This window comes from Cavia porcellus, unplaced genomic scaffold (assembly GCF_034190915.1).
Source record: "Cavia porcellus strain 051 isolate PalLab524CR breed Dunkin Hartley unplaced genomic scaffold, mCavPor4.1 scaffold_20, whole genome shotgun sequence".
Lineage (NCBI taxonomy): Eukaryota > Metazoa > Chordata > Mammalia > Rodentia > Caviidae > Cavia > Cavia porcellus.
The window spans coordinates 68,048,609-68,062,405 of record NW_026947503.1 but is presented as its reverse complement, the minus strand read 5'-3'; the positions used below and the strand labels follow the sequence as shown (position 1 = coordinate 68,062,405).

The 13,797-nt window shown below is 46.1% G+C and overlaps 1 protein-coding gene across 3 annotated transcripts in view; it reads left to right on the top strand.

The window, feature by feature from the left end:
• Ptpn2 (protein tyrosine phosphatase non-receptor type 2) overlaps positions 1-13,797 on the top strand; it is a 78,726-nt gene that overhangs the window by 64,068 nt on the left and 861 nt on the right. The window contains exons 8-10 of one of the 3 annotated variants that reach the window (XM_063232013.1): positions 6,041-6,222; positions 8,859-8,960; positions 9,759-9,916. In XM_063232013.1, coding sequence (XP_063088083.1) covers positions 6,041-6,222; positions 8,859-8,960; positions 9,759-9,916 — 442 coding nt within the window. Of the gene's footprint in view, positions 1-6,040; positions 6,223-8,858; positions 8,961-9,758; positions 10,049-13,797 lie in introns of those variants that run through there. The other 2 variants (XM_063232012.1, XM_063232014.1) reach the window with 2 other exon arrangements.

The window sequence follows — 13,797 nt, the reverse complement described above, 5'->3', positions numbered from 1 at the left end:
AAAAGAAAAGAAAAAAAGTCATGTGTGTGTGTGACAGAAGGAAGCTTCTTTCCTCACCCAAAGTGTGCGGGGGGCATAAGGGAGGAATGCTTAGTTTGCATGTCTCTGGTGCTGTTTCTGGGATGTCTGGTTGGGAAGGAGGATGGTGCTTGTCTTGCAGTGACTGGGATCTTGTCCCCTTGGCCTCTGGCCTCTGAAAGAGGTGGCAGAGAACTGCAGGGTAGTTCTCACGTTTGGATCAAATTCACCAATGAACTGACTTGGGTCTGGTGTTTTTCTAGTAAAAATGGTAATGTCCTCTCCTCCATTTCTGGTACTGCTCATTTGTGTCCTCTTCTTACCTGGCTAGTGGCACATTGGTTTTATTAATCTTTTTCAAATAAGTAGCTTTTGGTTCTCCTGGGTTTTTTTCTGTTGATAACCTGTTTTCCATTTCATTGATTTCTGCTCTATTTCTTTTCTTCTGTTTACTTTGGATTTAATTTGTTTTTTTTTTTTTTCCTAAAGTGGACACTGAGTTTATTGATTTTGGGTCTTTTTTTTCTATAAACTTTGCACTCATCCCTGCTTTTTGCTGTATCCCAGGTTTTTGTTTAGTTCAATTTTTTTCTTTTGCTTTGCTTTGAGACAAGGTCTCACTCTGAAGTCCATGCTGGCCTTAAATTTGCAATCCTCCTGTCTGAGCTCAAAATCCCTTTTAGTTTCTCTTGAGTTTTAGTCCGTATTATTTAGAGGTGTATTGTTTACATTTCTGTGTGGTTGGGGATTTATCTTATGGTGGTTTTTTTTTTTTTTTTTTGTCTTTTTCGTTTTTATCGGTACCAGCGATTGACCTCACGACTGCCTGCTTGCAAGGCAGGCGCTTATGCCGCTGAGCTAAATCCCCAGTCCCTATCTTATGTTTTTAGTCTTGCTCCACTGTGGCCCGAGAGGAGCTGTCATGTAATTTTTGTGCTTTTAAGTATGTTGAGCTGTGTTTTATGACCAGAACATAGTCTCTGCCCTGGGATGTTCTGTTGAAGCTGGAAGCTGCTGTGTGTTCTGCTTCGGTGGGGGAAGGGTTTCAGAGGTGTTGCTTGTATAATGATTATGTAGGCTTTCTCCTGTCCTAAATGGCCACTGTCCAGCTGGGTTCATCCAGTTCTGGTACTGGGGTGTTGAAATCTGCTTACAAACATTCATTTCTTTTTTCTCTACTGAGAAAGTTTTCTGTCATGATGTCTGTGAACATGTTTTTAATGTCATTTGTGGTATTTCCTGCTTGTTCATTGACTCCAATTAATCTTAAATTACTCTTTGCAGCTGCTGGTTGATATCTCATGGTCCCTTGCTGGTTTTGAGAAATGTTTCTCTTCCTGGTCACTAACTGCAAGCCTGCCTTCAGTGTCTGAGATCCTGTCCTCACATTGGCCTAATCTGCTTCAAATATTTTCAGTGGAGTTTTTATTTTCTTGGATATCTGCCTGAATCTGCTTTATGTTTCCTATGCTACGCTTCCATAATTTGCTTAAGCTCATCTATTTTTTTGTCCCTGTCTACTCTAATATCACTAAGCCTGGTGTATATTTTGGTAATCTCCGTATTTATTTGAGAGATTATTTCTGATTTCATTTTGTCTAGAGCCTCATTCAATTGCTTTGTTGTCACTACTTAGGAGAGACTTGGTAGGGCGCTTTCGGATTGTCCCACCTCATTGTCCCCTGGGTTTGCCTTTGGTGAACTGGATATCTTAAACAAGATGCATCTTGTTTAAGTGTCTTCTCATTTCTTTTCTTTTTTTAGTTTAATTCCTGGGGTGATGCTTGTACTTGCCTGTGGTGGGTTGCTTTATTGGTGATATTTAGACACTTAGGTGATGGTTACTTTTCTGAGGTATCTTCCAGGTATAGGTGGTTTTTCAGTTTTGAGTCTGTTGGAAGATCATATCTTTTTAGTTTGTTGGAGATGAGAAGTTGTTGCTTGTTTGGTGTAGTCCTTGGTTCTTTGGCACTATATCACCATATTTTCTGTGACCCTTAGTTAATCTCATGGATTATCAGGGTCAGTAGCTGTTTAGAACAATTATGTCAGTTTTGGCTGTAGTGGTACCAATAGCATCAAACACAGCCTAAAAAACAACAAACTGAGCTAACCCTTAATTTGCAACTTTTAACCAGATGAACTACATTTGCGATTATTTATATAAATGTAAAACAATGTAAAATAAATCAGATAATTATAAGCAATATGTAAATTCTTAATGTGTCAGTTTTGCCCTCTGTGTTAAAATTTAAAAATGAATTGAGAAAATAGAGAAATGGAAAAAGAGAAAGAGATTATAGGCTTGAAGGACAAAGATGGATCCCACCAACTTGGGGAAACTGGTGCAGAAGATTGAAAGAAGAGAGGTGTTGGAAGAGATAAAGGAAGAACACAACAGAACCATACCCACAAAGAGGTTAGGAACCACTCTCAGATTTAAAAAAATTAAGGAGAAATAAAAAACAAAATAAAACAAGACAAACACGTAGTCTACTTGCAGGATTCTCTCTGGGTTATAGTAGACAGCCTGTGGAGACAGTCCTGAATTGTCCCGCTCTGTCCCAGCAAGCCCCCAGTTGCTTTATGGTGGAGTAGTAGATAATGTCAGCAGGTCTGCCCCAATACCTGACGCATTGGGCTCGATGCAATCCAAGCGGTTTCCATGGCTCTGCACCCACCTAGGAGCTGCTGGAGGAAGCCAGCAGCTGTTCTGGTTCCAGGCTCATCCAGTCCAACTCCATAATGTGCCAATAGCTGTGTGCCACAGGAAGACTGAGTCTTCTATATCCCTTGCCTTGCCAGCCAGTACAGTCGTCCATGTCTGCCACGTCTCTCTGCAGGGGCCTCTGGGGTTACCAGCCGCCATCATCATTGTGACCATGTGTCCCCAAGTTCCAGCAGCTCCTCTCATGCAGTGAGTCTGGCTCCAAGTGAAGGCACCACCTTCTTCACTGAAGTTTTTCTTTTTACTCTCTTTGTGGGCTTTAATTCATACCTTCAGATTCTTCCTGGGTTCTGGGTGCCTTCCTTCCTTTTTGTCTTCTTCAAGATGCTATATTCCAGCATCTGGATGGTCCAAACATTTGTATCTGTTTCTCCTTGGAGTTCTTAGTTTTTGCACCTGATAGTTGATGCTCTGCAAAGAGTTGGGTACACAGTAAGGACTTCTGTAACTTTTTGTAGAATAGACCCCTTTCTTTTTGTCTTTTTCTTTTTTATTGATGCCAGGAATCGAACTCACAATCACATACTTGCAAGGCAGGCACTTATGCCGCTGAGCTAAATCCCTAGCCACTGACCCCTTTCTCACTGGAGAATGCCCCCTTTTCCTTGGTAACTTGTTTGAAGTCTACTCTGTTTAAAATTAATCTAATGTGTTAGCATAGTTTTGTTGGTTTTTCATTAAAGATACCTACATGTGTGAATATGAAATGATTTGAGTCTGTGGAGACAAAGGAAAGCTGTTATGACACGTCTAAAATAATCATATCTTACATCAGTAAATACAAATGTATGACTGTGTAGCACGTACTCATTTACAGAAAACTCCAGTGACTTTGACCAGCCTAGATAAGTGTCCTCTCTGTGCACAAGACCAGGCGTGAGTACAGACAGTCATTGCTAGTGTTGCCGTGTTTTTGAGCAAGACCCCAGTATTGACAGCGAACCTCTAGAGTGATCGTCTGGTTTGGCAATGGAGAACTGATGTGGTGAGGTTGGCAGCTGCAGTTCCATATGCTAAAGTATAAGTGACATATGCTACTTTGAAATTCCAGGTTTAACTGCTTTCTGGGTGAGAGAAATGGCTGGGCTTAGGGCTCCAGGCTAGAGGAGAAGGGGCCACAGCTTGTGGCTGCATGTGGATGCGGCTGAGGTGGCGTCCCTGTGAGTTACAGTGAGTGGTGTCACTGTGTGGCAGGTGACCTTGGCATGCCTGCTTGCATGGCTCCACTAGTGAGGGTCCATTGTGAATGGGCTTGCTGTTCAGTGATGGGCAGGGTGTCGTGGCTGGTGTTTGTTTTTAATTCATTGGTTTTGCCCCGCTCCTTTGCCAAGTCCTTCCCTGCCTGGCAGACCCTGCATCAGTAGCATATTCTGGAAGGGGTCCAGCAGGGCATGGGTTTAGCGTTGCCTCATTTATTGGCCTAGTTGAAAGTTGTGCAAGAGTGAGGCCAGATCATTGTGCCTGGGTCTCCGGGGACCAGAGGCTTCAGTCTGGGGACATTGTGACCCCTGCACTGGCCAGTGACTGAGATTGGTGACCTCTGTGAGTCAGGTTGTCATGAGAACTGCAGGGTGGTCTTTCAGGCTGTGCCCTGCTGGGCAGATCATCTGGGTTCCATCTACCTTCGTCTGCAAGAGGAGGTGACAGCAGGGTCTGCCTCTTGAGGCTGTGGGAAGTGCCAAGGGTTAGAGCCCAGTGAGGGTGCAGCAGGTGCTTGGTGAGCGTCTTCTTTACCATCAGCAGTGCTGTGTGCAATGCAGCAAACTTGTCAAACAAGGGAAGAAAGACATCCCCTTCCCCCACCACACCAAAAGCAAAAGGCCCTCCTCTTAGAAGCCACCATCCAGGCAGGTCTTTCTAGGCAGCACTGTGCTCTCTTGGGCTGGCTTGGGCCCAGGCTGGTACTGGATTGCTCTCTGTCACCTCTGCTTCTTGGCCCTCCTGGGTCACCTGTCCCTGATATCAGGCCCCAAGTGTGTGGCTCCCTATGTTCCAGACACAGCAGGTTGTGTACTGTCACATCCAGGGCCTTCTGTAAGTCAATGTCACCAGACAAAAGACACGTGAATTCTGTAGCAGCGAAAGCAGCTGTTTCTGGTAAAGGTGGCATGTAATGAGATGCCTTTTCTTTTTAGATCCTGTGATGCATGATGACGAGTGAGAAACAAGTGTATCTAGTGTCTGATGGGATTTCCCAGGGATTTAAAAAAATCTAAATGTACAAGGGCTTGGAGGGGGGATCCTTTTGTGCAGAAGTAACTCCAGGGAGTGAATATCCTGCCAGTTCCTGGAAGCAAACACTGGATGTTAGCTCTTCGGGCAGTACATGGAGCATTCCTTTTAAATTAGACACCAGGCTCCTGACTTCTGCATAAGTTCAGCCCACCCTGCCGTTCATTTGAGGCCAGTGTCTGAGGCCCTGGAGAGGGAGGGCAGTGGCCCTTGCTGCCACTGCTGGCTGAGACAGATGGTGGCTGCATTCTTAGTCCTGGATGGCCCTGAGAGCCCATGCTTCATTCTTGGGACATTCCTCCTCAGACCAGGACAGAGACCCAGGGGAACCCTGCACTCTCTGCTCTGACCTTGTCCCAGGAACCTCGGCGTGACAGTTCAGGAAACTTAACACTCGCCAATTTGACACCAGGCATTTAATAGGCTGCCTCATCGATCCCACAGCAATCTGTAGTTGCCAGAAGGAAGAGACAGAAACAGCACCCCCTTCAGTCTGAGTCTTCAACCTTGCTGAGCTGTCTCTGGCGCAGTGATAGGTTGGCTGCTGGGAGCTGCTTTCTGACATTCTGAAGCACTGCTTGCAGATGCTGGTTGGTTCTTGCTGAGACTTGGTGCTGGCAGGGACCCAGATGGCTCCAGAGCTTCAGGGCTCCAGAGCATACTCACGGTTGGCTCATTCCCCGTGCCAGCTTTCTGCCACATCTGTGTGTGAGGGATGGATGAGAATGCAAACGACCTGGGTTTAACCAAAACCTTAACTGGAACTAATGTTTTAGTGAGATTCTGGTATAGTGTGTCTCAAATAGGTGGATCCACTACATTTTATTAAGGTAGTTGTATTCAGCTACATGGTGATACACACAGCTTTATAATACTGTTCTTTTAAAAACTTGAGCTTCAAATAAGCATATTTTAACAGTGCTGCGGAATAGTAAGACATCTTCTATTGATTTGTCACTGTCATGATGTTTTTTTCACTTGAGTACTTTCAGTTCATAAATTATTTTTATTTATTGAATTTTTAGTGTTTGCATCTGTTTCTAATTTGTCTTCCCTACCTAGAAACGGTGGAAAGAGCTTTCTAAGGAAGATTTGTCTCCTGCTTTGGATCATTCACCAAACAGAGTCATGACTGAGAAATGCAATGGAAACAGAATAGGTCCTGAGGAGGAGAAGCTGCCTGGAGATCGGTGCCCAGGGCTGGCCTCCAGGACTCAGGACCCTGCGGAGGAGAGCAGCGAGAGGTGAGTAGCTGTGCGCTGACAAGCATCCAGGGTGTGAGTAGTATGCACCCTTTGTTCATTGAGCCAGCATGCAATCCATTTGTTTATTACATAGGAGTTTTCACACAGTAGATGATGACATTATTACTCTCAACAAGCTGTCAATCCTGTTAAAAAGCCAGTACTGCTGGGCATGGTTGTGCACAACTGTAATTGCAGCCACTTGGAAGGCTGAGGCAGGATGATCACAAATTCAAGGCCAGCCTGGGCAACTTGGTCACACCCTGTCTGAAAAAAGGTCTGCAGATATAGCTCAGTACAAAGGCCCAGGGTTCAGTTCCCAGTACTGGGTGGGGTGTACTTAGGAACCAGTTAAGGAAATTGTACTGCTTGAGTGGAGGAGTTTATAAGGTGAGGTGCTAAACTACTAGTGTCACGCAGGAAACAAATGGTATGAATACTTGTGATTTGTATAAATATTGTTTGTGCTAGTTGACAATGTGCTGTTAATAATAAAATTATAAATAGTATATAGAATTCCATTATCAAAGGAAGAAAATCTTCCTCAGATCCAGGAGCAGGGGCAGACACCTGTAATCCCAGCACTTGGGAAGCTGAGGCAGGAGAATTGTTGAAAGTTCGAGACCAGCCTGGGTGACAAAGTGAGATCAAGGCTAACCTGAACTATGTAGCAAGACCCTGTCTCAAAAAGACCAAAAAAAAAAATCTTCCTCAAAATTGCATAAAATCTCCTTTTATACTTTTTGATTTTTAAATTCTTATGAGTGTGTAAACTATTTAAACTTTCAAGTTAAAAAAAATGAGTCTGGGTTCTGAGTGCCTCACACACCCTGGGAGCAGATACTGGGTACTGAGGTGTGACCCCCTCAGCAGAGGGAGTTCTTGCCCGCTCTATGTCCCTGAAAAGATGGCTTTCTCTTTCATGACGTGCACCATTTCACTGTGAGTTTATGTGAGTAGTATTGGGTAGACTGGGATCTTGGGTGCCTTGAGACATTGAGGGTCCCCTCTCTGTGTAGGGTCCCCTCACTATTCTCTCCTGGCATAGTGATCCTGTGTGCGGGCTGGGTGCCATCAGTGCAGTCTGTGCTTGGCTCCGGCTCTGCCCCAGATGAAAGCTGATGTCTTTGTGTCCTGTACATGTTTTTGCATTTGAATAATTTAATATGACTCGGCAATATTATTCCTTATTTGTGGCTTTAGTAGTTCTAGACTGCAAGTGAAAAATAAACTTGACTTTTTTCCTTGTTTCACCGTAAGTGTACTTAAAATCAGCAGGGAAGTGTTTTAAATTGCCTTTTTCAATAAGAGCTCCATATTCCTGGTGCTGTTGGGGTTTTAGATGCCTTTGACTAGTACAGAATCAAGACGAAAAAGCTGACAGCTGACTTGGGGACTGTTTTAGTTACTTTTGTCTCATTGCTGAGACAAATCTCTGATGTCCAAAGTTAAAGAGGAAAGGTTTATTTCTCTCAGTTTGTGGAGGTTTCAGTCCGTGCTTAGCTTGCTCCGAGGCATGGTGGCTTCACAGAGGAGAAACAGTTCATGGCAGGCAGAAGGTAGCAAAGCAACAAGAGGCCGACCACAGCTCTTTCTGTCCCTTTTACTGTTTCCCAGCTACTCAGAACGGGCAGCACTCGCACCCTTAACCCTAGAGCCCTTGATCCCAGCATTGTACCATGAATCCATCCCAGTCTACACTCTGGATCCAGCCACCTCTGAAAAAAGCCCACCTGTGACCGTATGGAGCTCTGAGGGATGTTGAGACACAACCATCATAAGGTCCTTAGTGTGTCTGTCAGGCAGGGTTTTTGTCCCACTGTGCTGCCCTCTCCTGTCTGTGCTTTAGAGTGCAAAGGATTAGCAAACCAGGCCCAGCAGCTTCTCTGGAGTGTGTGTTGGTACCTGTCAGCTCACAGGTGGCGGTTTTCTCCTTTTTCCCTTGAGACAGAGGGTGGTGCATGTTTGAAAGCAGAAGAGTACATGAGTAAGGAGGCTAAGAGCAGGCTGGGGGAGAGACCCAGAAGACAGGCACAGAAAGGGCAGCAGCAGCAAGAACTGGAGATACATGTCGGTCTGGAAAGCTGTACTGCTCAGACCCACTATTAGAGATCCTAATGAAAGGCAGATCCTATCAACTGAATCTCAGCTTTCAAAGAAATCGAACACAGTGTTTTCTTTTCTGCATTTTCATAATCAAATACCCCGCAAAGCAGTTTCTCAAATTGAAGGTCCAGTATCATACTCCAGCTCTTAATAACGTGTTTATTGAGTGATCAGAGCTTTTTTTTTTTTTTAAGACAGGGTCTCGCTATGTAGTTTAGGCTGACCTTGAGCTCTCTGTATAGCCCAGGCTGGCCTTGAACTCGCAGTAATTCTCCTGCCTCAGCCTTCTGAGTGCTGGGATTACAAGTATGTGCCACCACGTCATCAAAACATTTTTAAAGAGAAAAATAGGAACTCTCCTTGTACAAGTAGTAGATATAAGCATTTAAACAGATTTTTGTTTGGATGTGTATGTTTCTGTGTGTGCTGAATCCGGCTTTATGTGGCATGGCAAGGATGGGACCGAGGGGCAGTGTGGCATGGCTCTGCCCACAGATCCAGTCCTTTCACGTATTTTTCTCTGTTCACAGCATTCTGCGGAAACGCATTCGAGAGGACAGAAAGGCGACCACGGCTCAGAAGGTGCAGCAGATGAAACAGAAGCTAAATGAGGCTGAACGAAAAAGAAAAAGGTGGTTATACTGGCAGCCTATTCTCACTAAGATCGGGGTTGTGTCGGTCCTTTTGGTTGGTGCTTTGCTTAGCTGGATGCTGTTCCTTCAGCAGTACATCCAGTAAGTCGGCCTTGCGGCCGCGGCTTCTGCACTGCAGCCGGCTGGCCGCTCTAATCACAGGGTTCTTCTGACCCCAGCCCCGCACAGTGCGGCCGGCTTGACCTCACCAGACAGCCCAGCACCTCAGGACTCGCCGCCGCAGGTTCCTTTCAAAGCCAAGCTGTAAATCGCTGTCTCACATAAAGACACTCATGTGGTTAAAAACTGGTACGCGGTGCCACTGTGCACGCTGGTCCCAAGAGGTGTGTCACCTGACCAACACTGAGAAATCCTTGGTTGCAAGGATACGAAGCCTTTGAAGGCTGTTTGGATCTTAACCTGCATTCGATATGAGCAATAAATATTGTGGTTTCACCTATGTTACTAATGGAAAGAAAACGACCGTTAAATAATGTGTTTAATGTATAATGTGCTGTCGACGTGGGCATCAACACTTTATATACATAACCATTTCAGGGTAAATATATTTTATAAGAACCTATTTAATCTTACTTTTGTAGCTAAATGTACTTTTTAAAAGCTCAATTTGAAAATATGTTACCATAAGAAAATAAATTGTTTGTTGATCCAATTGTACCAGTCACATTTTCCCTTTTCCTAGAGAAGATTGTTACAAGCAGTTATAACTCTGAATAAGCAATTTCTACTACATATTTGGATTTCCTGTATGTTTGACAATTTTCTCTATTTTTAAAGGAAAAAGAAACACATTTTTCCTAAAAATATCTTTGAAAGAAAATTCTTCGCTGAGATAGGAACAGTTAGTGAAGACTTTGAGATTGGTCTCTGTAAAGCACATGACTACTGTGTTCATTTTTGGAGAACGTTTTCATGTAATTACCCTCATGTACTGGGTAAGTCATGGTTTAGGGAGTGAAAGGCAGCATTTTAGGGTCTATGATTTCAGCTCGCCAGGCTGGAGTTTTGAAGTGAAAAACTTAAGTTCTTTCTACTTCAATAAATAGTATGATGATGTGCGAACTTTACATTGTCCCTCTAACTTCTTGACGATTATTTTTATGAAGCATGTTGTCTCACGAATTGAACTGATGTCTTGACTGCTGGCTTTTAAATCTTAGCACTCCTTTCGGTGTCACTTCAGTAGCTGGCGTGAACTGACTTGCTGGGAGCCATAGAGTGAGTGTTACTTCACTGATTTCCAGACTCCATGCATTGGAGTTGCAGGAGGGGCCAGAAAGGGCCCAAACCGCCAGCCTTGCTTCGACCACAGCATGTCTGCTGCGTCTGTCTTGTACCATGCAGGGTGCTGGTAAGGCTGTAGTACATAAAAGGAGGCAGGTTCCATTTGAAAACCCTGAGTGTAGGCCCCGAGCTGACCCGAGCAGCTTCCGGGCTGCAGTATCTGACCCTGGAAGGGAAATATGGTGTGGGTGGCAGTGTGTACTAATGGGGGGTCACCGAGGCAGCCATGTCCTTAGACTGTACTTGGAGAGGAGGTGAGAGGGACCTGTCCTGTATCCTCCTTGTGCTGGCACAAGGGCCTCAGGCTTTCAGACATTCCTAGTGGAAAATCTTTCTCTACAGTTTGCCTAGCTGTGTCTTTGTGTTCTCTGCTTCTCAGACAGGCAGGTCTTGCTAAATTCCCACTGAAAAGCCATGTTTTGAACAGAACAGCAGGGGCTTCTTACAGGAAGCAGCTCCCAGCAAGGCTGTGGCCCAACTGCCTGGTGCACTGCCCCTTGGGGGTGTGGACTGCAGGAGCTCCCATAGTGCTGGGCTTTGCTGGCACAGGTGATCCTTGTGGGCTCTGGGTGTGAGTTACGAACAGGACACAACAGTGGGTGGCAGTGCTCGTGGTCATCGGCCCAGCCCTGTACAACCCAGTGAGGGACACATGTGGTCTCCCACCCCTGCTGGTTTGTCGTCCCAGGAAAAGGGTCTCTGAAAGGCCTGACTACAGCTGCCTTTCCACATAAGGAAAGCATCAAAATACAATCGTCCGTGTCTCATTTCAGCATGTATAAAATGAAAACAATACCCATTTTCTGTACGCTGCAACGAGAGTCTTTGAAAAGTAACATATGCGTGTGCGGACCTGTGTGGTTGCTCCTGCTTTGGGTGGAGCAGCAGAGAGAGCAACACTGAATGTCCCTTGCTGGTCACTCTAGCTGTGGGTGTTGCGGCTCCGTCCAGACTGCACAGTTTGTGGCTCCTGGCATGCAGCCCAAAGTTGACCCCTCAGGCATTGCTGTGCCCATCTTGCCCGTGTGACTGAGTATTGACATTTCTGCTCCTGTTATTGCAGTCTATGCGTAGTGCATTCTGGAATTGGAAATTCCAAGGACTGAGATCATCTATTTTCTTATCTTTGGTACCAGGGATCAAAATCACGACCTTGTGCTTGCCAGGCAGGCACTTGTGCCGCTGAGCTATGTCCCTGGCCCAACTGCAGCTCATTTTCCTCTTAGAAGAGTTTCCCTGACTGACTACATTCTGTGTAACTGGAGACTGGAAGCGAATTTTTCTGTTGACGTTGCATACGTGACTGAGTGCCTGCGTTTGAGTTGGCTGCCTGGCGGTGGTTCGCTTGTGGCAGCAGTGCAGTCTGCTTGGTTTTCACCTTCAGCTGCAGAATTAAAAGGGGAAGTTGAAGTCATCTTGAGCTGGATACTATGGGTGTGTCCATTCATTGCCACCAGGAACCAGGGTTTCAGTTCTTGGTGAGTGTGGCCCACGGTGCAGTCTCTTGCTTTTGTAGTCAATGTTCAGGGCCACCCTTGTCTGGCAGCCTTGTGCCTGCCTCAGCTCGAGGCTGAGGGCTCACTCTGCAGCAGCTGGGGAATTCACTTGTACTTTTGGCTTCAGGTGACTTTAGATGGCGATTCTGATAAATAAAACTGAAGAGCCAAAAACAGTCATGACGAGAGTCTGGCCTTGGTTACTGCCAGGGTAGTGTACTGTGGCGCTGACCTGTCTGAGGTTTCGGTGGATTTTGCTTTTCCTCACTCCTAGGGTGCTGTGTGTGTAGCCAACCTCCTTGGGCTACACACAGAGGACCCAGCCTCGGCCTGTTCAATACTTGTGGGCCTGGTGGCCATATTCTCCCGCCAAGCACGAGATCAGCATTGGCGGGCGGTGACGGCCTCTGCGGAGCCCTGCCTGTCTCAGCCGTGGGAGGTTACAGGCTCTGCCTGTGGAGCTATCTGTGCTGCTTTTGGGACTCTGAGTGGATGCGGAAGCCCCAGCCACAAAGATGTCACCGCTTGAGGCACCATCTGCATGTGTTGCCTGGTGCTGCTGCTGTGGGGACTGCTGTCTTTACAGAGACCCATTTTCTGTTGCTCTAATTTGGCGTCAGTCTTTCAGGCATATGACACTGGTAATATTTTAAGTACTAATTTTCTAAAACCTCAAACTTTTTTTTTTTTTTTTTTTTGTCTTTTTCCTTTTTACTGGGACCGCGGATCGAACTCACAACTGCCTGCTTGCAAGGCAGGCTCTTATGCCGCTGAGCTAAATCCCCAGTCCCTATCCTCAAACATTTTGAGTCTTGACAGATTCATGAGAAGACACAGCAAGCCGCTGCATATGGACCAGTGTGATGGAGCTGGTCGCTGAGCTCGCCGCACTGTGCCCCATGTGGGGATGGCACCATGGGGCCGCTTCTCAGGGCGCCCAGCCTTGCTCATGGCCGCTTGGTGCATTTGAACCCACTTTGCCGTATGTAAAGTGGCAGTGAGCACAGGGAATGTTCCGGAATGTCACATGCTTGCCTTCTCAGTCTTGCACATAAGTCTTCTGGAACAGTTGGGCCTCTGAGTGATTACATTACATTTTCTTCCTCCAGAATAATGAGCCAGTTTTTAAAAATCAGTCTGAGTTGTTAAAATGAGCAATTCATTCTCAGCAAGTGTCTCTTTCGCAACCAAGCAGGAAGCACAATGGTGTGGCCGGATGCTTAAGGTCCTGCCGGCCGGCCCAGGTGCACGCACCCTGCTTTCAGATGGGAAGATTGAGCCAAGGCACTCCGAGGGCACATGGCAGAGCTGGGACGCCAACTGCAGGCCATAGATTTCTCGGTGATGCCAAGCCTCCTGCTTTCTCCTTGTGTCTCGGCACCTCTGGAACACTGAGCCAAGTATTTAAGTGGAAAGATAACAGACAACCGCTGTCACCTGTGAAAGTCCACAGTCACCCTCTTTAAGCAGAACAAACAAAAAGCCACAAAAACAACTGTGAAATAGTTTGAGCTGCTGTAGGAAGAGAGCATCTTGGAGCATCTGAAGCAGGCCGTGTCCCTGACTCGCGTGGACAGCAGTGTGGGGACAAGGGAGGGCAGCTCCAACCAGGGCTTGGGTCCCAGGTGGCCCCTTTGGCTCTGGGACCACATGCCTGCCACCACCTGGTGCCGGGCCCCTGTCCGCCACACTGCAGGAGTGGGCCTGGTTCTGCAGAGGGCTTGCATGTAGGTGGCTTCCCAGAGAGGGGAGCTATTGGCAACATGACTTTTGATGTTTTTTTTGTTTTTTTTTTTTTTGGCCAAATTGTGTGACTCTGGTTTACATTTTCTGTTTATGCATGTGGAGATACAGGACTGACACATGTTTAGATTTGGGGTGTGTGTGTATAGAGGAACAGAAATAGCATTGCCTCCCCCAAAGTCAGGTTACTCCCAGAGAATTGTGAAATAGCATTACACACTTTCCTGCTCCTTGCAGTGGTCGTTCCCTCCCTTTGTCGCTGGCTTAGCTCATGATGTCACTTTGTGGCATTA